This window comes from Dermacentor albipictus, unplaced genomic scaffold (assembly GCF_038994185.2).
Source record: "Dermacentor albipictus isolate Rhodes 1998 colony unplaced genomic scaffold, USDA_Dalb.pri_finalv2 scaffold_13, whole genome shotgun sequence".
NCBI lineage: Eukaryota > Metazoa > Arthropoda > Arachnida > Ixodida > Ixodidae > Dermacentor > Dermacentor albipictus.
This window is the reverse complement of record NW_027225567.1, coordinates 10,186,860-10,212,225: the sequence shown is the minus strand read 5'-3', so window position 1 is coordinate 10,212,225 and position 25,366 is coordinate 10,186,860. Positions and strand designations below refer to the sequence as shown.

At 45.6% G+C, this 25,366-nt stretch overlaps 1 protein-coding gene across 6 annotated transcripts in view; it reads right to left on the bottom strand.

Moving 5' to 3' along the window:
* The window catches only part of LOC135915709 (Na(+)/citrate cotransporter-like), a 212,088-nt gene that overhangs the window by 148,010 nt on the left and 38,712 nt on the right, over window positions 1-25,366 (bottom strand). For 5 of the 6 annotated variants that reach the window (XM_070528569.1, XM_070528571.1, XM_070528570.1 and 2 more), the window contains exon 2: window positions 6,744-6,873. The exons of the other annotated variant lie outside the window; for it this stretch is intronic. In XM_070528569.1, the coding sequence (XP_070384670.1) occupies window positions 6,744-6,873 (130 nt within the window). The remainder of the gene's footprint in view (window positions 1-6,743; window positions 6,874-25,366) is intronic. 6 annotated transcript variants of the gene reach the window in all.

The window sequence follows — 25,366 nt, the reverse complement described above, 5'->3', positions numbered from 1 at the left end:
CAGAAAATCTTTTGCTGTTGAAAATACTGCTGGCCCGCGTCAGGTCACTTTCACGCCCGATTCTGCGCGTTTTAGTATGCCCAGCACTACTAACCAAAGCGACGACAGGTGCCATTGTCCACGTCCGAGAGCCAACGTAATTGTGAAATATCTAGACCAAATTTAGCTCTTCTCAGATGAAAAGCGTCGCCCTGAAAATCTCGCATCAGCTCTCCGTGACGTCAGAGATTTCGGCACAACGTCCGATCGGGGATAGTTAACTGTCAACCAATGAAAAGTATTGCGCTAAATCAAGCAAAAACAAAAATTGGCGGCAGTTTAAAAGTTTCAGCGCGTAATAAAGCTGCCAAAATACGTGGCAATACCCGCGGACATCCATGTCGTGCAGCCTGACGTCAACGGTGCCGCAGTCAGGGCAATAAATCAAGAAAGAAAGGGTCCGCCCTTCGTTTTCTCCACTAATAAACAACCTTGTTCCCCAAGATAAGGGCTTGCAAATAAAATTTTGAACGAATCATCAGTATAAGCTGATGTAAGGCTGTATTATGTAAATAGGCAGTAATCAGGGAATCATGACTTTCGCGTGGCTTTGTGTTTCTGGCACCAGCGTCCGAATCTCAGTTTCAGTTTGTGCATCTCTCCTGGCGCGCACGTTATTTTGTCGAAGGTGTAAAGGCAGCGGACTTGTGGATACACTGCAAAAAAATTCTGTCATTGTACGGAGGATTTCCGTCATTGTACAGAGGAATTGCATGAAGCGACGTCCCAGTCGAGGTGATCGTCGGAAACGTACATGTTCAACATTTCGGTTAGCGTGCGGTTGAGTCGCTCGGTGAGGCCGTTCGTTTGAGGGTGGTACGCGGTAGCGATCTGGTCTTCTGTAGAACAGGAGCGGAGAAGATCATCGACGACCTTCGATAGAAAGTAGCGGCCGCGATCCGTCAGCAACTGGCGAGGGGCGCCGTGGTGCAGGATGACGTCGTATAGTAAGAAGTCGGCGACATCTGTCGCGCAGCTGGTTGGTAGCGCTCGTGCGATGGCAAATCTCGTGGCATAAACTGTTGCTACAGCAATCCATTTGTTTCCTTTGATGGACATTGGAAAGTAGCCAAGGAGGTCTAGGCCCACACGGAAGAAGGGCTCTGTAGGGATATGAATCGGTTGCAACAAACCAGCGGGAGGCATAGCAGGCGTCTTCCGGCGCTGACACAGGTCGGAAGAAGCGACATAACGGCGCACAGAGAGCTAAATGTCGGGCCAGACAAAGCGGCGCCGCAGGCGGTCGTATGGTAAAAATACGAAAAGTATTTCGTATTTCAAGAATACGGCAAAATCTTCCGTAAATATAGAGAAATGCTCCCCGGTTTAATTTTTACGGACTGTAATAATAGAGTGGCTACACTGTTTGCCACGAAACAGGCAGTATTCCGTATTTTTGTTATGCGAACATGCGTATTTTTGCGAGCAAAACTATACACGCTGTCTGAATGAGCGCTCGTACTCACAAAGTTTCAGATATATAACAATATGTTATTGAACACGCAAACTGTACGCATTATGAAGATACGTACAAAATGTGAGAGCTAGCCTTCTACCAAAATCTGCAATAACGGATCGCATAAATATATATACGCATCTTCTATTCCGGTCGCAGTTTGCCGCGCATACGGGCCTTGTAACGCTGATCATATGGGCATATATATGCGTGTGTTTGCAATGTTCTCGAATTAAGCGTTTTGTAGTTGTTAATACAGCATATATGTTTAAGCGAACGAAGAGGCGTGGGCATACGTGCATATGTAAACAAACTTGGGCCATTCAGGTTGCTGGTGCACTGGGAATGACATTAGTGCTCTACGCCAAAAATTGTGCGCACTATAAATCAGTACCGAAATGCAGGGAGTGGTATAATCACCGTAGCAGAGTTTACATTTAGCCACAAATGGTCTCGAAGAGAACTGGCGGCCTAAAGATCCACGTACAATGGTCGGATGAAATTTTCGAATGCGGGAAGCAATTACCCAAGTGTGGAAGGGCTTTGCTGAACTGCAATGCAGTTGGTTTCACTCATTCTCATAATATTTCCAAAATATCTCGTCTCTGTCAGTAACTGCCCATTCATTGAGACAAATCGATTACGCATAATCTTCACTGTTCATGTGTTAATTCCTGCGGTAAGATGTAATCGGAAACATTTGACGCTTCATCTTGAAACAAGACCGATAAGCGCGCACGTTATTGTACGGCAGAATAAAGAATGCGAAAATGTACCGACATGTGAGCAAACAACGGGAAGGTGACTGAAGATGAAGGACCTAGTACCATGCTAGTACTGTGTGTACTGTCAAAAAGAAAAAAAAAGTAAAGAAAGAACTCCAGTGCCGAGATGGTGTAATGATTCAAGCTTTTTTTTTCTTTTTGACCCTGCATGGAACACCATTTGTTCCACGTGCTTTATCCATAGGTAAATGTTATGCCATAACTCATTATTTACCCGTTCATTACATGCACAAACCATCCCAAATGAGCACTATACTAAAGCTTATTGACGCATCGCAGTGCACTGCTTTGCACTGCATTGCAACACTGGGGTTGGCTACCCCCAGTGCCAAACCGTCTGGTTGACCTCCGTGCATTTCTCCTTCTGGCATTCTTTATCTATTTGTATAAAATGCCTTACCTTGTGGGAGAGAAAGCGCTCTCCTCTTTCAGAATTCAATTATTTGTCAAGCAATTATTTTGCTGTTCTGTTCTCCGCGCTCGCAGAGTGCGGCACCAGGGGGCAGCGCGCGCTGCGCTTCCGATCTAAGGAGTGGTCGACGAAGGTGCACGTGTGTTGTCAGCCGGCATTTATCGTGTTGTGTTGTAAAGATTGTTAATTTACCGTAAATATCTCTTGATTTGTACTCAAGAGTGGTGCAAGGCCCCAAGGAAGAGAGATTGACGCATCGGGAGCGAAGAACAGAAGCGATGGATGGTTACGCTACTTGGGTCTCGGCACGTTCGAAATGGCAAAGTTCCGAATTTGTCACTGTGGGGTGTACACTTGTGTGCTCGACATGTGCCGTCATAGCGCGGGTATATTTTTGCTCAATGCGTTTCACTTCATCTACAAAACTGTACGTATCGAAGAAGTTGTACTGTGTTCAGTTAATAGGTATGTGCTTGCACACGCGATAACCTGCTCTCAATGGGTGTTCAACAGTCTACGCGCGCTCGTAACTTGCGTAAATGATGCGTGGTAAGCCGGCGTCGCGAACAGAAATATTGTTTCAAGAGGTCACTAAGCAGCGTCTTAGGGTAAAAATTAGGCATGAATGGAGAAACGGATCACCTCTCTTTTCAGATAGATTTCAATGGTAGTGTGATTGGCTCGATCACACTACGTGTGACTGCCGCATTGCAGCGGAAACTGGTACACCACATTGGTGGCACAGGGCACGTACTAGTACTCGTACTTAGTAGTACAGGCGACCTTGCGCGGACCACCCGCCACACGCCTACATAGTTAGGATAACTTGCAGGTGGCTGAGAAAACGAGTTCAATGCGATGTATCAGTTTCCGCTGCTATGAGGCAGTGTTTACGTTGGCCAAACTGGTCAATGTATTAATAATAGACTGCGACAGCATTTGCGCTCCTTGAAGGGTGATAGCGGCGCCAATCTTCCCCGACACACAAGGGAATGCAATGGTTGCTACTCCAAATTCAATCAAGCCATCATTGTATGAAGGGGAGACTCTAAACTTGAGCGAGAAATTATGGAAGCGGCACACAAGCGCAGGCTTGAGCTATAGACACGTGTGTAAGTGAGCCTTCAGTGGCTCTCCTGGGTAAAGAAACGGGGTTTTTGATTAACCTGTGATAGTTTATTTTTTTTGCCCGTTGACACTTTCCATAGTCATAGTGTGCTTTCTGAAACGTGTTTCATTTTGTTCATCAGTATGTCAAGGCACGCTGCGCGCAGATGCGACATTTTTCTGTTATGTGTTTCATGGTAATAAACCTCAGCTGCTAGTTACCGCTCGTCCTGTCCACTCCTTCGTCACGTCCCGTCTGAAGTCGCGGTTCTTTTCCTCTTTATTAGCATGATCGACACCATGAGAGTCAGTGTGGTGTATAAATATTGTGTCTATGATGAGTAGGGGGTACAATAATTTTAGGAACTTTTCTGGATGACATGAATCACTATTGTGGAATGCTGTTTGTTTCTTTCACTCATTGTTACCAAACTTTACTCTGGTTGTGGCAAGAAGCATAATGTAGTTTGGGGTACCTCAGAAGCATAAATAATGTGTGGGTACCTCTGTTGAAGAAAGACCAGCTAATGGTTTGCCAGGAGCTAAGGTCCATTCAGACCATGAAATGTTCAGTTTACACTGACGGATATTACTGCTGAATGAATGCCCACCCAGGAGAACTGCCAAAACATTTTCTTCCGTTACTATAACGCTGAAGCTTTGAACAACATTTGAACTTAAACGTGTTTAAAAAATGACCCATTCCCTTGTTAAAGCAAGACAAAGGTTCCAGAGGAAGACAAACTTGAAGCCATGAACAGCGGCATGAATATAAACAGTGCTCAAATTGTCGCAATCTTGCACCTGGTTTTCATATTGCCCATCCCATTTTTTAAACAGGCTGTTCTTTACTGTTTTGTGGTCATACCCAGTTTAATGTTGATTTCCTTATTTTTAAATATTTGGTCAATATATTTTTTCTTCATCGGCTTTCGCCAAAATGTGTATTTGTAATGTGCCTTCATTTACCATTTCCACTGCTCTTAACTAGATGCATATTGATACAAAATTTATTTTCCTAATTCTTCGTTGCATTTCCTAAGCGTGCAAACAGTTTATCTTAATTCCTATTTTGACTTCCGGGAAGACTAGGTCTGCTGGATTAACGATTGCTTACATGAGTACATCGTTTTCTGTTTTGGTCATCCCTACTCTTTGCAAGAACTGACAGCAGTGCCCCTACCTGCTCCATCACGATCCCCACTGCTAAGCACACCCTTCCTGCCTTTATTTTAACACTTCCGCTTCTCTTGACTTACTATATGCACCAGCTTCTTTTCCCCCAGGGAGGGTAAGGGCCAGTGAGCTATGTACAAAAAGATTTTGCCAAGGAAAAGAGTTGCTACCGATGACAAGCACCATTTTTGAAATGTCGGCTACAGCAGAATCCCTTGTTTCAACAATGTTGGTCTACTTACATGTTTTTCTAACACAGAAGTTATTGCTTTGTTTTGTTCTGTGATTATTCTTTTTTGCTGCTTTCCTTAGGATGGAAATTCACGAATACTATTTGTTTCTCCTAACAGGAGCAATTTTATCCTTCTAATTTGGGGTCAAAAACAAGTTTCACCAGGTAATACTGCAAGACGAGTGATTGAAGAAAATAAAGTTGCTTCTGCGATCTAAAGAACTTGAGGACTGAAATTTTGCACTTTTTCTATATATGCTGTGCAATGCTTTGATATCACAAAGTGCAAAGTGCTTTATCTTTTCAGCTATGTCAGTGTTTAACAGGGATAGGCGCGCTAGTTGGTGGTTGATATTGGAATGCATCATGTAACCACTCAAACAACAAAGGACAAAGAAGGAAACACATCCGCTTCTGTCCTGTGTGTTTCCTTCGTTATCCTTTGTTGTTTGAGCGGTTACATGATGCATTCCAATATGTCAGTGTGTTGGCAGGACAATTTTTCTCAATGGTAACCTGCTGCTTCAGCTGTGAGTTGCCTTTATGGCATTTGCATTAAAGGGTATGTACTGTCGTGGACAAAAGTACCATGGAAGTGCGAGCGTCGACAAAATTGCATATCTGCATTCAAGACCGCTGAAAACAGTGGGTCACGTATGTACATTCCTAACGCAGATGTTAGCTCGGCTGATCCCAGCAGATAGCGCACCAATATAATTCGGTCAGCGCTCGCGCGTCCTGGGCAATCTTGTCCTCGTTAGTACATTCTTCAAGCAATCAATATGCTCTCTAAGACGAAATAAGGGAAGCACCTGTACTTTAACGGACATAGTATAGATTCAGCATACAGTGTGTTCCGTTTTCTAAATACGAGAAGCACCTGTACTTTAACAGTTACAGCACCGACTCTGCATACAGAGTATTCCGTTTTCTGGGTATGAAAGCACTCGTATGTTCTGTTACGGTCCCTCTTCTACGGCTGTCCTTTCTACAGAAATGATCGTTCTTTATTCATGGAAAAGCGTTCAGTCACACATTAGCAGCAGATTTGCCGTAAAACCAGGAATTTTTTTTTTTTACAGTGCAGATGGACGGACACTAAATTAGACAAACACGAATTGTTTCTTTCATTCAGGGTTCATTCATGTACTACAAGCGTGTCACGTTTACAACAGTAGTGACCAACCAACTAGCCCACAAATATATATGCTCTACCTGTGCAAGCTGACTTAGTGATCTCATAAAGCTTGCAGCCCATCCACTACGTGGTTCTATTTGAGGCACCGCTTAGGAGTGCGTAAGTGTCACAACGAGAGACGGTCACATGTAAGCAAAACATCACAGCGTCTCGTAACAGTGCTCAAGTTATTTTGACACGGTCTCACGAAAGGTTCCATTCGAGTTCTTTCCTATAATATTCCGTCTAGAAGGCGCTATCGTATTCTCATAGAAACTATATCGAAGGCAATAAAAAGTCCATAATAAGTGAAAATAGTTTCAATATACGACTTCTTGTGTGAGTATGCTTGCGCGTACCTTGCTACCTTCGAAGAGAAGTGGGCTCAGCAGGATCGGAGAGCCGACGCCCAGGCATGTCAGGAAATTGCTGTAAGATGTACCGAATACCTGGCGCTTCGGACTAGCAGGACCGGACGAGGTCATGTTCCTGCGCCCAGGTTATTCCAAATGCATAATGAAGGCCGTTCCAAACCAAAATTATGGATGTATGCACTATCAGAATTTATATGCGTGAAATTAATACAATACGAAAAAAGTATTTGTGCGTCTCGCTATTAAAAACTTCCACATCAACAGGCTTCTCTACTCTGTGCACGGACGTTTTGTTACGCTTTCTTTATGTTTCAGTCAATACTTTCCAGGTCAAAAGCAAGATTCATGCAGCATTTAGTTTTCGGAAACAATTTATTCGGATGCTTCTAAATCTGCTTGCTGACTGACTCCGATTTCCAACTGACATCATTGCGCTAACATACTAAGACTTATTTGTTAAATTTAATGATTTATTCACACGCAATGCAAAGGCCCTTCAGACGAGAATAGACAGCTGGTGATAGCGTAACATGGCCGGGTCAAGGCTTAAGGCGGCCTCCCACATACAGACCCCAGGAATGCGAATTCTTTTGGAGTGAATGCTAGGAATGGTTTGCTAACGCAGTTGCCTTCTGCGTTAGCTAACCATTTCTGGCATTGACTGCTTAAGAATTTGCGTTTATGGGGTCTGTATGTGAGAGGCCACCTTAAGCCTTGGCCCGGCCATGGTGCACTCTTGTTTATTTGTGATGACCATGTTTTCTTGCACAATGGCAAATGATTATGATCAAGTGCGCGAGAGTATATATACATACCTTTTTGTATCAAACACCAGTTGAAAATTTGCGCTTGTCCTTGTCGTCTTTTATGCGAAGCATATTACGAGGGCTCAACCCAGCTCCTCAGGCGCGGCGGTGACCATGAAATCACGTGACACCGTGACGTCACGACAGAGGAGAACCGGCGCTCCAACTCCCGCCGTCGCTCGCGGCGTCGCGCCCCGCATCGGACGCGGTGCGCGTCGAGCAACGCAGCGTTCGGCGCGACAACGAAATGTGCGCCTGAGCAAGCGCCGCACGCCTGAGCCGACGCCGACGACACCGGCTTTTCTGCGACACGAGCTCCTTAACGCTGTCGCGTTAAAATAAAGGCTAGTATGCTTCGCATCCTGGGCTTAACCTTAGCTAAGCCACAGCCATTTTTTTAGTGTCCCGTGTCCACTCTTGCGCTAGTCACTTCAGCATGGAATACCAACTAGCCTGGTCTCACACCCTGATAGCGTAAACTCTGTTTCCTTCGTGTATAGTTCAATTTATTACCCTTTCAAATTCGTATTGTGCAGTTCGCTGCACAGTTAGCTGGATTGCTGTAGCATTGCTTGCAGATGCTCGCCAGGGCCATTCCAACGGAGAGAACACCAGTTATATAGGGTTTCCCAGCTAACGTTAGCCAAGCTGTTCAACGATAAAGAAATTTAGATTAAAAAATAGAAAAATTCACCAATGATTACGATGCTCCCTCATGCGAAATTTGGGCGTAGTTTCATACGTGTTTTCACTTCACGTGTCAATATTTTCACGCGACAGCGTTAAGGAGCTCGTGTCGCAGAAAAGCCGGTGTCGTAAAATCCCGGAAGGCAATTTATAAATAAAAACAACTTGCAAGATGGGCTGGGTGGGAATCGAACCAGGGTCTCCTTAGTGTGAGACGGAGACGCTACCACTCAGCGATGAGTTCGACGGTTCGGAGCGGGACAAAAGCGCCTCTAGTGAATGCGGTGTTGCCTTAGGGCCCGTACATGGTCAGTCCGCCTGTCCGTTCCGCCCTCGTCCGCCCGCGTGCTGATGGCTCTCTACTCGTGAGCGAGGAGCGGTCGCACCTTTTCCGTCCGCACGCCTGCTCGTCTCTCATTGGCTGGTCCGAGGCGAATGGTTCGGCTGTCGTCACAGCAAACATGGCGCGTGCCCGAAGCGAAGCGAAGCGGGGACGTAAGGCCTAAGCTACAGCCGCGTCATAACAGTCTATCTTTTCTCCTTTTTGTGATTTTTACTTGAGTTATCTGGCACCCACGGAGATAGCCATCGAAAGCAGCAAGCCGGTGTACCCTTCCAGACCTCATCAGTGCGTGCGATCGCCAACAGAAACAGACGGAGCGCAGGAAGTGTGTGTTGTGTTTACGAGAGCGTCGGAAGAAATATTTGAAGCCGTCGACTTCGTGATTTCTTGTGCCATGCTTCGCGTGTGCGTCCCAGACGAGAACTCCATCACATACACGTGCATTCTGAGCAGCACACACGTTCAAGGCGTGGCGAAATAAGTAGCGTCCGATTGGCGCACCCAGAGTACACGTTTGGTTTCTGTTCTGTGTATTCGGATCGTTGCCGCGAAGTGGTGAACGCCAGCCCTTCGAAACTTTCAGAAGTAATGATACGATCAGTAGCGATAAGTTTTTATCGCCTCGTTATCGCTGCCATTCTGCGTGTGCTATACTGCGCGTGAGCCGTTTTGCCGGCTGCGACGCGCCGAGGTGACCGCGACGTTCGAGCTGTGTTCTTGCTGTCATGAAGTGTGTTCGCAAGCTACAAGCCGTGATATGTATGTGCGATGTGTCGCAGCGTTGCTGGGTGTAGAAGTGCTCGTTCTACGCGATGTGCGTTTGCTCAGAAGTGAACTGCGCAGAAGTGTTGCCGATCGCGTTTTCATATTTGGTACCCTTACAGATAAGCCCTATCACACCGGCCTTTTCTGCTTCGTACATCTATCGTTTCTTTCAAAAGTTGTTACTGCATGGTTGAAGATGCTTGTATCGGTGGGGGGAAATTAGGGAACATCCTAATAATTGCATACGTCAGAACGTTCAGCGCTGTCGTGAAATCTGGACGCGCCTGAGAGCACTAATGTCATGAATGCAAATTTCTGGCAGCCTTGATTTTCATAATGTGGACACTAGTGTGAAAATCAAGAATTTCTAGATTTCATTAAGTAAATTGCTTTATATATTGTGATGCAAGCGGCCTACATAGCCAAAAATCTGTGCTGCTTGTTTTTGACTAGTGACTAAGCACAGGGTCTGTTTGTGAAGACACCAGTGGCATGGTAGATGAATATGTTATAGGTAAGAACTGGATACTACCTTCTTATTAACTAAAATTTTACATTTACTGATAAAAAGCAATATGAATGTAAAGATGAACACATAGGACGAGTAGTAACAAGTAAGTAAGTGTCACAGGTATGGTGTTATATAATATTCTGCTAGCAGCCAGCAGAACTGCGTGAAAGAAATTTTGCCCAGAGTTCTTTCTTCCTCACTGGCCAGCCATGGACACGTTACTAATGCAGGCAGAATTGGGTTAGCGAAAGTTTGTGGTTACTTTGTTTATCCACCCTATTTGATTATCTGGTTTGTGTCGCCTCTTTTGTCACGAGCCTTCAGTTTAAAGCGAACAGTAGCACAAGTACCAGCATTATATGCCTGATAAGTGTTTTATTTTCTTTCCTCGTGTTCATTCTGCCAACAGTCATTAGCAAATAATGTGCATTAAACTGACTTGAGCCTGTAAAGTATATCCATTAAATGTTTTTCTAGCGCACTTTCATCTGCCACTAAGTTAACTGCTACCTATCATTCATGGGTGTGGGATGTTGGACGCTATAAGTGGCTATCTGACTGATCTTTATTTTGAATAGGCCACGGTTCCACTCATTGACTGAACCGTTTTCAGCTGCGCTGCCAGACTATAGAAAGGGGCACATCCCCTCTTGTCATTCTTTAGCATGTTCATGGCCACAGTGCGTTGTCCCTGAGAAGTCAGCTGCTATCACAATATAAAACGTGCCTATTGGCTGCTATGAGTTTATCCTGAACACGAATTTTCACAGTTATGTAAGCATTAGTTATGTGACCGAAGCCAGCCAATGAGCACGAACTGCTGGCAGAATTTTCAAGTGACTCTGCAGGCAGAGTGTCTGCTCCCTATATTATGTTAGCCACACTGCTTTGTCAGTGTGCTGAATTGTTCTTTTTTGACAGAAATTTACTACCCAGCCAGACAAGATATTGCCAAACCATCAATTTTAGGCCCGTACACATGGTCACTTCTTTATTTTATGATATTCTGGGCATGACACCCATGGCTTAACTTATGCACGGAGTTGAGTTGCTGCATGTGAGAAAAAAAATCACTGCGTAGCTAATAGGAATTAGGCTGGCACGAAAAAATTATTTATCTTTATGGCTTGTAGTATAAGTGGTGCTGTTCATTTGATGCACACAGTAACACGTGAACACAAATGTATGTGTGCCTTGCATTTATGTGCATGTGTGTGTGAATAAAACAGCCCAACTTCTAATATCAAGGCACGTTGCACCAACTATACCCATTAAAGATGTTCTATGTGGTATTCAGGTGATCTTATTGACATTTTATCACATGGTGCAGTTACAACATTTCATACCTGTATGTAAATCAATTTAAGAACTGTATTCACTGCATGTGAGAATCCATATTTTTGGCCAATGCAGTACCTGGGGTAGCAGCTTTTTAGTTAGCTTTTGCCACAGCTCATTAGAGGGATCTTGTTGATTATGCCATCCAAACAACTCGTATAAAGGCTTGTGTTTAGTATACCAGCAGTGAAATACTGAATGCAGCTGCAATTCTTTGTTTACTAGTGATATTAATTCCACTGCTCATTGTTCTGTAACACGTTGTTCTTCAGTCACACATGGTGACAGTATTTGGCGTCATGAGTTCTAGGCTATTTTTCACATGGGCCTTTCGATGAAGTGAAATCTGCCGCTTCAACTGTCAGTTAAGTGGAAAGCCACCACTGAACCAATAGCTCAAAGACCAATTCCTGCATGCTTTTCGCCAATTGGGTAGTGCGCGGAAACTATGTGTGATACATCACTTCAGCTACACCAATAATCACACAGCTAAACCTGCCACATATAGTTAAGTCATTGATATAGGCAGAGGAATATGATTCACGTATGTAACAGTTACTCATCCCTTGAAATATGAATGACCCAAACCTTCGCGAGCATATCAGTCACAACCATCCAGCAGCACAAGTGGGATCACTTGTGCTATCATAAACGAAAACAAGAAGAATAGTACCACCGTCTCAGCTGGTTTGTCGTGATTACCTTGCCTGCAAGTTTCTTGTTTATATTGGATAGGCTTCCTACTTCCTACAAATAGCGTGTATACATATTTGAACTGCACCACAAAGAGCTGATGTGACAAAAAAATATGTACACCTTAGTGTTATGTTCCTTTTCATGGTGTCTCAGTTTACTTAATGCAGTTTTGAATTTACAGATTGCTTCACATGTTTATAGCTAAAAACCACAGAAAACTACTTGCATTGTGACTGCGAGGTCACAACACGAGGATTTGTGTGGTATCCTTCCTGTTCACCCGTGTGTCCTTGCACTATTAATGTAAAACGTCACACCTGCAAACCTGAGCATCCACCCTTACATTTCAAACACTTTTTTGAATGCTCGGCAGTTATGCTTACAAGCACATTGTGACAGCAAATCTACACCACCTTAATTTAAGTGCGATGTAAAGGGTTGTTTGTGCATAGCCAAGCTGTTCTAGCGTGCCTGCAGGGATACAGCATTGTCCAGTGGAACTGTATAGTTCAGGCGTAACAGTGAACTAGTAAACAAAGCGGCTGATATTACTAAGCTGACCCATATGTAGGAGCATTATATTATCTAACCCACATGCAAAGTTGCTTTCAGTGTACTGAATAACCACAGCTTTGATTTACCAAGTTATATTACTGCACACACACAGCGCTGAAACAAAGTCTGTACAATGTTGAGAAATGTCCCAAGGAATGAAAGATTACTTGTGATGTGTTGATTTGAATAGTAGATGTGAATGCATACCCAATTCACCAGTATGCATGTTTTCTTTTGGAACAATTTTACATTTGGCACAGAGGCTGAGCCACTACGGCCTCTTGACTGCAAATTTCTGTGCTCTCACAGTGCTCATGGGAGTATCGTTCATTTGGCAACCCGAATATTGAATAGGTAATAGAGCACCACAATCTTTCAGTTTCACGCAGAACACCTTGTGCATTATTCACAAAACTGAACCTAAGGAACTATTCGCTGGTTTGTTATAGAAATAAAGAAATGGCAGTGAATGTTCCCTCGCTTTTCGTGTGGCCCTGTCTTCTGCCCTACGTGCCTTCATTTCATTGTCATGTGCATGTTAAAACAGCAACTAAGTAAGAAAGACAAACACAAAACCACTAACTACATCAACCTTTTCACACCACAAGAGGTCACTGAACTCACTGCTAAGCTACACTTGATAATATCGGTTTGCTTTCAAATAAATACAGGCACTGGCCAGCTGTTCATGTTATGCTATGCATTTTTCATTTTCCTAAAATATGGCTGTGCATGAGCTAGCAAGGTTGTTACTACATAAATACATAAACAACATGCAGCCCATGCCCAACTAACTCATATAACCTGAGTAGTGCTTATTTTTTATATGTAGAGCAATCAAAATAGAACACGCATGTATGATGCCGACAGTATCCTGTCAAGGTACTGCTTGATTTTGTGCGCTTTGGTAATGTTTGTACATTGTTGAAATGTTAAATTAGGTATGTTAAGGAGTAAGGTGGCAACATATTGGCCACCAAGGCTGGCAAGAAAGAATGCAATTGTTTGATTTCACTCAAAATAAGTTTTCTTATCAGCAATGTAAATTATATGCTTTCAAATAAATACTCCCCTTGGAAACATATCTCATGAGTATGCATATATCTACATAAGGTCACCGCTATGCATACATATTGCTTTAAGCCAGTCATAATGAATTGTACACTCACTGCTTAACCGTCAATTCCTTGCTGCATGAAGTTAGCCACTTATGCACAACTTTTTTTGCACGCGGTGAGAACTTCAGTCATCGCTGAGCACATCATTTAAGGAAAAGGCATTCCATGCATCCAACTGCTTCACTCTCTTAAAATTGGCAGAGTGGAAAAAAAAGCACGAGCAAGCGTATCAGCAAGCTGTACTCGGAGCCTCACACGCGTGCTCAGTGGTAAAAAGGTGCGTCTTGGCGACCTACGCAAATGCATTCCGCGACAGATGTGCGTGTGTTCCGTATTCTTGCAAGCTGTCACTAGCACTACAGAAACCGCGCCACCGGGCTTCCGGCGACACTATCAGTTTCGCGTGACGCGGAACGCATCACGTTGGATAATTAGAGAGGTTTTGTTCAACCAGCCAAGGCAGCGTGCACTGAAAGTAAACATCCGAGAATACGTCGCGTGCTGCGACGTGATGCGATTGCAATACATCTGTAAAAGGTGGCGCAGATAAGACGACTGTGCAATGTTTCGAAGAAGGATGATGGTGCCAATGCAACACATACGGCTGCAGAACAGAATGTGGCAGCCTAGAGTCGCATTTTCACCGGAACGCGGGAACTTGAAATCACCTCTGCAAAAATATGCCAGTGTCGTTTGCTGTCAAAGGTCGTTGCAAACCTTGAACACCTTTGCTCCGCCAAACGGTTGCCAGCTGTCAACAGGCCGCGTCGCCCAATAGGAGTGCGCGTGTGATCCGCTCGTGCGGATTGAGCGTGCATGGAATTTTGCGGCACCTTCCGCCTTTTGGGCCTCCGCACGCGGGCGGGCTAGGGCAGAACGGACGGGCGGATCGACCATGTACGGGCCCTTAGGAACGTGCCGTAGAAAGTTATACTGTGGTGTATATCGGTAATTATGAGCATGTAAATTACACAAGTCGCAGTTAAACGCGTAGCGACGTACGTTTCCGCTACATTTCTTCTGCGCTTGCCGCACACGCAGAGCCATCTTGCGGCAAACACAGAAGACCCCCTCCTCGCAATGTACGGCGTTGCCCCGAAAGGTGGCGCGCCACTTGCCCGCTTCTCGCCTTCGTCTCGTTTGAGCGCATTAAGGCAGTGCGGGGACCGGTGCGAGGCGCGTCGCGGCCCGGCTGTCCGTGCGGATCACGATGTTTGGCCCGCGTGGATCGTTTCTCCCTCCGAGACACCGAGTTCTTTAATTCATTCCGCTTGCTCAGGCGCACGTTTCGTTGCCGCGCCGAACGCTGCGTTGCTCGGCGCTCACCGCGTGATTGGTGGGTGCAAAGTCCGATGCGGGGCGCCTCGTAAGTGATCGCTGCGCCGTGGCGCATTGTTTTACACCTCTTGGCGGGTCGACGGAAACGCTATCGCGTTCCACTCTTGAAGGCGAAGCTTAAGCGTCCTCCATTTTTTTTGTATTATGATTATAAACGTACACGGTCTATATTTGGAAGAGAACGCTGTAAGTAGCGTAGGTGGCGCTGACAGTCTGTCTTATGCGGCGCACTGCAAACGGAGCGAAGTGTGGCGTGACTGCCTCGCTAATCGCGAAATTGCGAGAGGCAGCGCTGCGAGTGGGTGACGCCTGGGCGCGATTCACAGCAGCCGCCATGCAGCTCATGCAGCGCTCCGTTTACATACGGACGACGCGCGCTACTGTGACGTCATATCATAGCCATTGTCGCCGAACAGCCCGTCTTACGCGGGACTACGCTTTTCTTCGCATGCTTTGGGTCCACCAACGACGAGAGCAGCCCTTCATCGCGGCGAAATCGTGCCACCAGTGTCAGCGGCGACAACATCCAAAGGAGCGTCACATCGAGCCTTACTCGCAGCAGCACGCCATCGTTCGTTGCAGGAGCAGTGATCCCCGATACACACGCTGGTACGGTGGACTGGCCTCAGCAGCTGGCGCAGCCGACGAGCGCAGCCCTCCCCTCCTCACGCCACCCAGTCCCCCTCCTCGGAAGTGCAGGTGAGGTCGCTTAGGCTGCTGTAGATGCCGTGGTGGCAACTCAGCGCATGTGCAGGCCGTCTCTCCTCCGCTCCTCCTGCACTTTCCTCCTCGCGCACTCTTTCATCTAACGTTGCGCTCCGCGTTCGGCCGGTGACGAGGTATAACGTCGCCGACGCTCAAAGCAGGCACGGGAGCCTAAGAGCCTCGCTCTAATAGCACGGTGCAAAATATAATTTTAAGAACTGCGATGTTTTGTCCTCAGACTTCTGACCACCGAACACCATAAATTATATTGTTACGTAAGAAGACGCAGATGAAAAGCTATAAACAAGTATATTTACAAGGGAATACGCCGCACTTGGCCAAGAGGCAACAGCCCGCACTAGCCTCCAATCGTCGTCGTCGTCTTCTCACTGCTCGCCTCTTCGTCATTGTAAACACTGTTCCGTAGCACTACCCCCGGCGGTAAAAGCGCCGTCCTGGAGCGACTAAAGGCCGGACTCAGAAGCAGTGTAGTAGGCCTTGAGCCTATTGACGAGCACGACATCGCTAGATGCCAGAGTAGAGGACGAGGTTGAACACAGAGGAGCAATTTCGTACGTCACAGGCGTCACCTGGTGCAGCACGTGGTAGGGCCCTGTGTATCGCGAAAGGAGCTTTTCTGAAAGTCCGACGTGACGAGAGGGCGACCACAGGAGTACGAGCGCACCAGGCGAAAACTGTACGTCACGGTGGCGGGCGTTGTACTGACGCTGCTGAGTGGTTTGCGAGTCCGTCAGTCGAGCACGGGCAAGCTGGCGTGCATGGTTGGCGAGGGCGATGGCGTCGCGCGCATACTCGTTTGTTGAGATCGCAGCAGGAGGAAGTGCCGTGTCAAGGGGAAGGTCGGTTCGCGACCGTAGAGTAGACAAAATGGAGAAAATCCGGCGGTGTCGTACCGAGAAGAATTGTACGTAAATGTGACGTAAGGAAGGACAATGTCCCAGTCGTGGTGGTCCTTGAAAACGTACTTGGAGAGCATATACGTACATATACATACGTACTTGGAGAGACCTGGAATACCACAACAGGAAACGAAACATTGAACTTCATGATATCCAGAAAAAAACACAAGGAATGTTTAATGTCTGAGGTTAACGCTATTGCGTCAAAACTTCAGCTCGCACCATTAGCTGAGCAAAGTGTATCTGCGATCCACCGGCTGCCCTCTAGCCCAGATAAGATTCCTGGAATCCTCGTCCGCTTCTCGAATCAATCGACTAAGGATGAATGGCTCGACAAAAGTAAGGATTTGCCAACTGTTCAGAACGGCGCGTACATGATGGAAAACCTAACTACTGTTGGAACCTCAGTGCTGACACCCGTTATTACAATCGGACCGCTGGCGCCCGTTGTCGCAAATGGGTCGCAAGCCCCAAGGGTAGCGTTGGCCTGGGGCACACTGGAAGCATCCGAAGGTCCCGGCAAAGCATGAGTCGACTGCTAACAGAACAACTTGTTTATTCTAGCATCGCAAAAGAGCGGCCGGTCAGGTCGACCGAAGTGGAGAGACGGGAGAGCACGCTTCTCGACGGAAGAATTCGGAGCCTCTCTCCTGGCGTCCGGGGGCAGCTGCTCTTATACTCTTGGCGTCGCGGGCAAGAAGGAAGGTCACGGGACGACACCACGTGACAGCGAGGCACGGACGGACTGAGACATGTAGAGACGAGTGTAGTGACGCATCAGCCGGGCCGGCGCCGGTCAGACCTCCTCGCTTCACACTTGGGGAGCTCCTCTCCCCGGCTGCCGCGCTTTGACAAGCGTGGGCACACACACACACACGCACACACAAAGACACGTGGCACTGAACATGCCGGGACGCGCTCGGCGGGGATGCGTCGCGGCCGCTCCGAACGGGCCAAAATGTCCGCCGCTTTGAACGAAGCCCCGGCGTCCGTTGCATCGGCGCAGGCTACACCGCGCGTCGTAGGCGAAACGTAACACTACGCAAAACAGGGCCCTACTGAAGTTGGCTAAAGCGTGGGCGCATGAGCACGATTTTTGCTATGCATGGCACCGAAGTGGCAAAGTTTTCGTCCGAAGAGAAGAGGGCGATCGTGCGCACTTGATAAAATGCCCCAGTGACCTTGCCAAACTTGTTTCCTGAATTCCTGGTGACTGTATTTGTATACGTCAACCATGTCTTATGCTGATTGGGTGTGCCCTTCTGACTTGTTTAACAATTTGGGCCTACACACAGAAATGGCGTAAAATGCGTTCATTTGGATTGTCAGTCTGCTTGCAATAAACATGATGAGCTTGACGCATTTCTGGGGAGTCTAAGCGTCTCTCTCGATTTTATCATGTTGTCAGAAACGTGGTACCACCAAAACTCGACAGTTTGGCAACCTCCGAACAACAGATGCTTCACGCAGTCGAGGACGATTACACGTGGCGGTAGAGTTAGCATTCTGGTTCGAGACGAATTAGTAGTGCAGCGTATAGAAGATTTCTGTGCTGTGACCGAAGATTATGAGGTCCTTTCAGTTATATGCTCAAATTTATTGGTTACTGTATGGTATAGGCCACCTGATGGTAACATTGAGCGTTTTTTTCTGTTCCTTGAAAACTTCTTTACTTATATCTCTAATAATCACTATGAAGTTCTTTGGGGTGGCGACTTTAATATTGACCTACTTGCATTAACCCCCTTGTGTCGTGACTTTAAGCTCTTGCTACAATCCTACGGTTTTTCAAATGTTATCTCGGTGCCGACAAGAGGGACCGCCCACACAGCTACGTGTATTGATTTATTTATTACCAATTTCCCAGAGTGCAATACAAAAGATGGTGTCTGTTCTTCCGTTCTGAGTGATCACATGCCAATTGTTTTCAGTATAAACCGTAAAATTAAAAGATGTTCCCCATGTGAATTTTCCACTCGGCTAATTACACCATTGCGAATGCAGAAGTTTCGTGATGAACTGCGACATATTGACTGGAGTTCAATTTTATGCGTTGCATATTGCAATCACTCAGTTCAGCCCATGGGCGCGGCCGCGCAGCCACCATTGAGGGTATGCGCCATTTCATAGCTGCGCGTCTCATATGTGGGTCTATTCTCTTGCTTCTATTTTTATGCGTTGCATATTGCAATCACTCAGTTCTGCCCTTGGGCGCGGCCGGGCAGCTACCATTGACCTTTAGCGCAACCACGTGACGTGACGTCATGACAGCCGGAGGAAAAGCTAGGTCCCAACTCGCGCAATATGCAACGCATTCTTGGCTTAACCAAGCTAAGCCTGGTCATTTTTTCATTCAAAATGTTCTAACTTCGCGTATGAAACTTTCTTGGGCATTTTTTGTGTACTCTACGACCGGCATTTTCCGACTTGAACTAAAACAAAGCGCTCCTCAAAGGTAAGAAAACCGTGGATCACGGCAGAGCTATTCCAAGAAATAAAATAAAAAATTGTCCATATAACAAGTTTATCGTGTCCTGTGACATGGCAGATCTAGCCACACTTGAGTGATACCGTAATAAATTTAATAGGCAGCTGCGGCTTGCTAAGATTCGCTATAATAACAAATATTTCGAGTGCTGTTCGAGCGATAGTAGGAAAGTGTGGAAGAAGGTCAATTCGCTACTCGGTCGTTCACCTGATGCCCTACTCCCTGTTATTATTAAGAAAGACAGGGTTGATATTAGCGCTGAAATGTTACCTGATGTTTTTAATGATTATTTCACCAACATTAGTACGTTGCCCACAAATAGCAGTGCTTGCCGTTCTATTAAAGCCGCGCCTCATGACACCGTTTTTCTCCGGCCAACTGATGAAGGTGAACTTATCTGTATTTTTTCAAATTTAAAGGACAGTAGCACGTGTGATATAGATAACTTGCATATGAAACCTGTTAAATATGTTCTCGATGTAATTGCCCCAGTGCTAACGCCAATTTATAACCTATCACTCGCTAGTGGTGTCTTCCCACGCAAAATGCAAGCTGCAAAAGTGTTAACTTTATTCAAGAAAGGTGGTAAAACAGCTATGTCAAACTACAGGCCAATATCTATACTCCCGATCTTTCCGAAAGCTTTAGAAAAAATAATTTTTATCCGTGTATCTAACTTCCTTGAAACTAAAAACCTCCTCACTGACTCGCAATATGCCTTTCGCAAACATAGATCGACTCAGCTTGCACTTCTTCAGCAGCAAATACATTTTACAAAATTTTAAGGACCACCAGCTTACTTTAGGGGTATTTATTGACTTTAGTAAGGCACTCGACTCCATCAGTCATAAATAATTATTAAATAAACTTATCTACTATGGTATCCGCGTTGTCGCCTTAAAATTATTTCGGTCATACTTGCAGCATAGATGCCAATGTGTGTTCATAAACAACAAATCGTCCAAAATTTCTTGTGTTACGGCAGGTGTTCCCCAGCGCAGTATCCTTGGGCCTCTTCTGTGAAATATTTACGTCAATGATCTCGTTAATATTGATCCCGATGCCAAATTCATAATCTATGCCGACAACAGTACTGTCCTATTTTCGTCCAATGATGCTTCGGAGCTAGTGTCAGTGGCTAACTCTTGTTTGGAAAAAGTATGTTTATGGTCTCTAGAAAATGGTCTCAAGATTAACGCTGAAAAAACAAAGGCAGTCTTATTTCAACCGAAGAATAAGAATACCTGTCTTTGTAGGGACGTGGTGTTAGGGTCTTCTAAAATTGAAGCTGTCCCTTCTGTAAGAACACTCGGGGTCTTTTTTGATGAAAATATGAGCTGGAGCCATCATATTGATTTTCTTGCATGCATACTCTCCCAAATTACTGGACGCGTTTTCTCTATTCGCTACATGCCTCGGAAGTTTAAAATGTTAATTTATAATGCTTTGTTTGCGAGCCACCTTCATTATTGCTGCCTTATTTGGGGCACCACACCTGTTACAAATATTAACCGTTTGCTTGTAATACAAAACAAAATTGTTCGCGTAATTGGTGATATGCCCTTTGACTCCCCATCTGAGCCCCTATTTAAAAAACTTCGGGTAATAAAAGTGAGTGATATGCTTAACTACCGCCTTGCTCTTGGATACCTAAAAGAAACCAAACATAATTTAAGCCTTGTTTCATCTCTGGCTAGATTAAAACACAACATCCCATGTTATAACACCAGGTCCCCGGAATACTGGCATGTGCCGCATGTGCGTTCAACCTATGGTAACCAAATGACTTGTTACACTCTCCCCACTCTGCTCAATAATGTTAGATTTGCGTCCATCGATGTACCTAATTGTTCTGGCAGAGAACTGTATAATTTCTATTGCCCCAAGAAATGGGTTTAACCATTTTAAGAGTTTTGTGTATCTATATATCTATATTGTTTGTTTTTCCCGAGCTGTTTCATGTGTGAAGCAAACTGTTTGAGTGAGATCTATGTACTACATGCCATTACTCTCTTTCCTTTCTCCATTTTCGTTGTTCCTTTTTCCTTTCTTTTTCTTCTTTTTTTTTCTCGCTCCTTGCTGTCTGCTGCCTTTTGAACCTTCTGGTTATTAGGACCAGTCAAGTTGCTTTTGTAGCAACTTTTTTCCTAATGCCTTGGCACTTTGTAGCACTTGTTTTTATGAATAAAGGTATTAATATATTATTATTATATCGGTAAGAGTACGGTTTCACCGCTCTGTCAGGCCATTGGTTTGAGGATGGTATGAGGTAGTCAGCTTGTGTTGAGTGGAGCAGGAACGCACAATGTCTGCGATAACTTTCGAGAGGAAGTTATGACCACGGTCAGTAAGCAGCTGCCGCGGGGCACCATGAAGTAAAATAATGTCACGCAAGAGAAAGTCCGCTACGTCAGTGGCGCAACATGTAGGGAGAGCCCGCGTGATAGCATATCGGGTGGCGTAATCAGTTGCGATGGCTACACATTTGTTCCCAGAGGATGACGTGGGAAAGCGACCGAGGAGGTCTAATCCAACACGAAAGAACGGTTCCACAGGGACGGTGATCGGCTGGAGATCACCGGCGGGTAGCACCTGAGGTGTTTTCCGACGCTGGCAAGTATCACAGGCAGCAACATAACGTCGGACGGAGCGAGCGAGACCAGGCCAATAGAAGCGGTGGTGGACGCGGTCGTACCTGCGGATTACCTCAAGACGTCCTGCAGTGGGTGCGTCATGCATCTCAAAGAGCACAGTCTGTCGTAGATGTTTTGGCATGACAACAAGATCAGATCCGTCAGGGAGGAAGTTCCGTCGGTATCGAATGCCGCCCTGAAGGACATATCGGCGAACAGATGCGTCGGTAGGTGTAGAGCGCAGACGCTCGATGAGTGCTCGCAGTGATAGGTCTCGGTACTGCTCGTTGGCGATGTTAGCCAAGGCAGACACGGAGAAGATGCCGTTGGCGGTACTACTATCGCCGGCGTCAGGCTCGTCTACCGGATAGCGAGCCAGGCAGTCAGCGTCCTTGTGTAGTAGGCCAGATTTGTAGGTGACAGTATACGAATATTCTTGGAGGCGTAAAGCCCAGTGACCAAGTCTTCCTGCAGGATCTTTCAGTGAGCATAACCAGCAAAGCGCGTGATGGTCTGTGACAACGGAAAAGGGTCGGCCATATAAGTATGGGCGGAACTTCGCAACCGCCCTAACTATAGGGCCAGACACTCGCGCTCAGTGATGGAATAGTTGCGCTCCGAGGGTGAGAGGAGCCTGCTCGCGTAAGCGATAACACGGTCGTTGCCACGCTGGCGTTGGGCCAGTACTGCGCCAATTCCTTGACCGCTGGCATCAGTACGGACTTCGCTAGGTGCAGAAGGATCGAAATGGGCCAGAACGGGAGGCGTTGTGAGAAGGTCGATTAGATGCGAGAATGCAGAGGCCTCGTTATCGCCCCACTGGAAAGGGGCGTCTTTTTTCAAAAGCTCGGTTAGCACTGTTCCGTAGCAATATAACTGTATCTCGCACTGTGTTTTAAAATCTTTTTTTTAATCTTGGCTAACATTGGCTGGGACATACGGTTTAGACATGTTGCTTCAGTATCTTCTGCAGATATATACTCTCCCAAGCCGTCTGGTCACCTCTAATCATGCCTCTTGCTTTTCATTGCTTCCCGTACCTGTTAGCGTACCTTATCGGAAAGGAGCCATAGCCACAACCATAGGCAGCCGCATGAAGCGTATGCTCTATGCACAGAGTTTTCTGCAAAACAATGACCACAGGGAAGTCTAGCGCTGGGTTCTGCTGCATCATCCTAGTTAACTAATACAATAGAAGTGCATATACGAGACTCCATGGTCCCTGACCTTGTTTATTCTATTCTGCTTCTTATTTTTCTTCAACCGGCACTCACCCAGCACGTGACACCTAATAGGTGACAGCGACGCCGTAGATAACATTTCACCCATTGAGAAAAAAAATGTCCAGACATTGCTGACTAATACCTTATGAAGTCCTTCAGCTTTTTCGGTGTCATCCACTTGCGTCTGATCCTCCATGTTTCACATCCTGATAGATTGCTCATGCAATGATGTTTCTTGCGTTCCGGAACTTTCATTTCAGCATGGTACGCTTATTTGCGGTTATCTGCTGATGTTGGTACCAGGTTGCGATGGCTGGCTCACAGTTTGAATGCATGATGAATTGTCATATTCCAGTGACCAGTTCATGACAGCAGAAGTACCGAATTTCATTTTGCTGACAACCCGCCGCGGCGGCTTAGCGGCTATGGTGTTGCGCTGCCAAACACGAGTTCATGGAATAAAATCCCGGCCACGGCGGCCACATTTCGATGGGGCCGAAATGCAAAAACGCCCGTGTCCGGTGCGTTGGAGGTACGTTAAAGATCCCCTGGTGGTCAAAATTAATCTAGAGTCCCCACTACGGCATGCCTCATAATCAAATCGTGGTTTTGGCACTAAAACTGAAGAGTTCAATTCAATTTTGCTGACAAGTTCAGGATGAACAGCGACGAACTTGAACACCATTCCACACACGCTCATGTACTTATGAAACCGGTCCGCGTTTTTCAAGTATCTTCTCTGGTATACAGAGAACAGTAGAGACAACTTTTCATGGACTCCAGAGAATATAATCCGCACGTACTCAGCAACGGTAAAGCTAGGCTCCTTCGCACAGCGTTTTTTGTCGGTGTAAATTATTGAGCTCAGTTACTTTTTCGTTACACGTTCTCGCAAAAGCTCAAACGTCGTCTTCAGGGTCGAGCTGAAACACTCATTGAACAGTCCTACTATGTCAAGTTTAGTTTGAGGCTTGTGTCCTTGAAAAAGAACCGCGGGTGCAACTCCAGTAGCCGTGGGTGGCGTATATATATATACAGTGATACGTTTGCAGGTAATCAAACATCAGTGTTTTTATCTTCAATAGTTGGAACATGGTTATCTGGATATATGACTTCAAGACCCTGTTGAATTTTTCAACCAACTCGTCAGTTTGCGGATGATGCACAGATGAGTTGTAGTGAGTTATACCACGTTCCGCGAGAAATTTTTTAAAATTCTAGAAAAAAATTGTAGACAATGATCGGATACAAGGTAACGTGTGTTATCCCTTTCGTGCAGAAAGTTCAAGTAGGAACTTTTTCACCGTGGACGTGGTCACGTCTCGTACAATTGGCAAGTGACTGCTATGGCAAGTGACCTGACTAACTACTATGGCAAGTGACCAGAGGTCACTCATAGTAGTCAGTCCAGTCAGTCAGTCAGTCAGTCAGTCAGTCAGTCAGTCAGTCAGTCAGTCAGTCAGTCAGTCAGTCAATCAATCAATCAATCAATCAATCAATCAATCAATCGTTTTTATTTTATTTTTCACCTTGAAAAAGAGGAGACAGGACTAAAAGCTGGGGTACAGCTTGATGAAGGTCCTGCCCCCTTATACAGTTGACAGCAGAGCACTGTAGAAACATCACAAAAAGGCGACACAAAAAAAAACAATGCTTGCGACGAAATGCCCTTTCAAGCAAAAAAAATACCCGTACACCTACTTATTTTACGGGCATACAAATATATATATAGTCATATCATCACATAGGTTCACATCACATATATATAGTCATATCATCACATCACAAACGATAAACTAATGGAAATTAAAGTGGATGAAAAAACAACTTGCCGCAGGTGGGAACCGAACCTGTGAGTGGTGGCACTGGCTAACACTCCCAGGGTTCTACTAGGACACATGAATACCCAAGAAAGTGGATGGGAAAACGGCGCCGCGGTAGCTCAATTGGTAGAGCATCGCACGCGAAATGTGAAGGTTGTGGGTTCGGTTCCCACCTGCGGCAAGTTGTTTTTTCATCCACTTTAATTTCCATTAGTTTATCGTTTCTTTATTTCATTTATTAAGCACAAGTAATTTCCCCTATGTTGTCCTTGGTGTCAGTGTTTGTTGGCTTCTTATGATATGACTAATAAAAATCGGGCCCAAAACAGTCTTGTTGCGTGGTTTGGATTGCGCAAAGGATCAAACTCTTCCTTTGCGAGTGTATGAAGTAGAATGGGCATAGCGTATGGTAATGATTGCTTATCGTAATTGGTTCGAGGTGTAAAGACATGCCGTTCTTCTTTATGCTTAGGATCACGAATCCTAAGGTTTACGTTCAGATCTGCTAGAGAAAACACAGTGGATTCATTATACTTCAAATGCGACTTGTAGCTCAAAATTAAGCGATAATTGTATAGAAAGAATACTGATAAAATGTCAAACTTTATGAACAAATTTTTCGTACAAAATGAGCAAGGAACATTGGCATTGCATCGCAC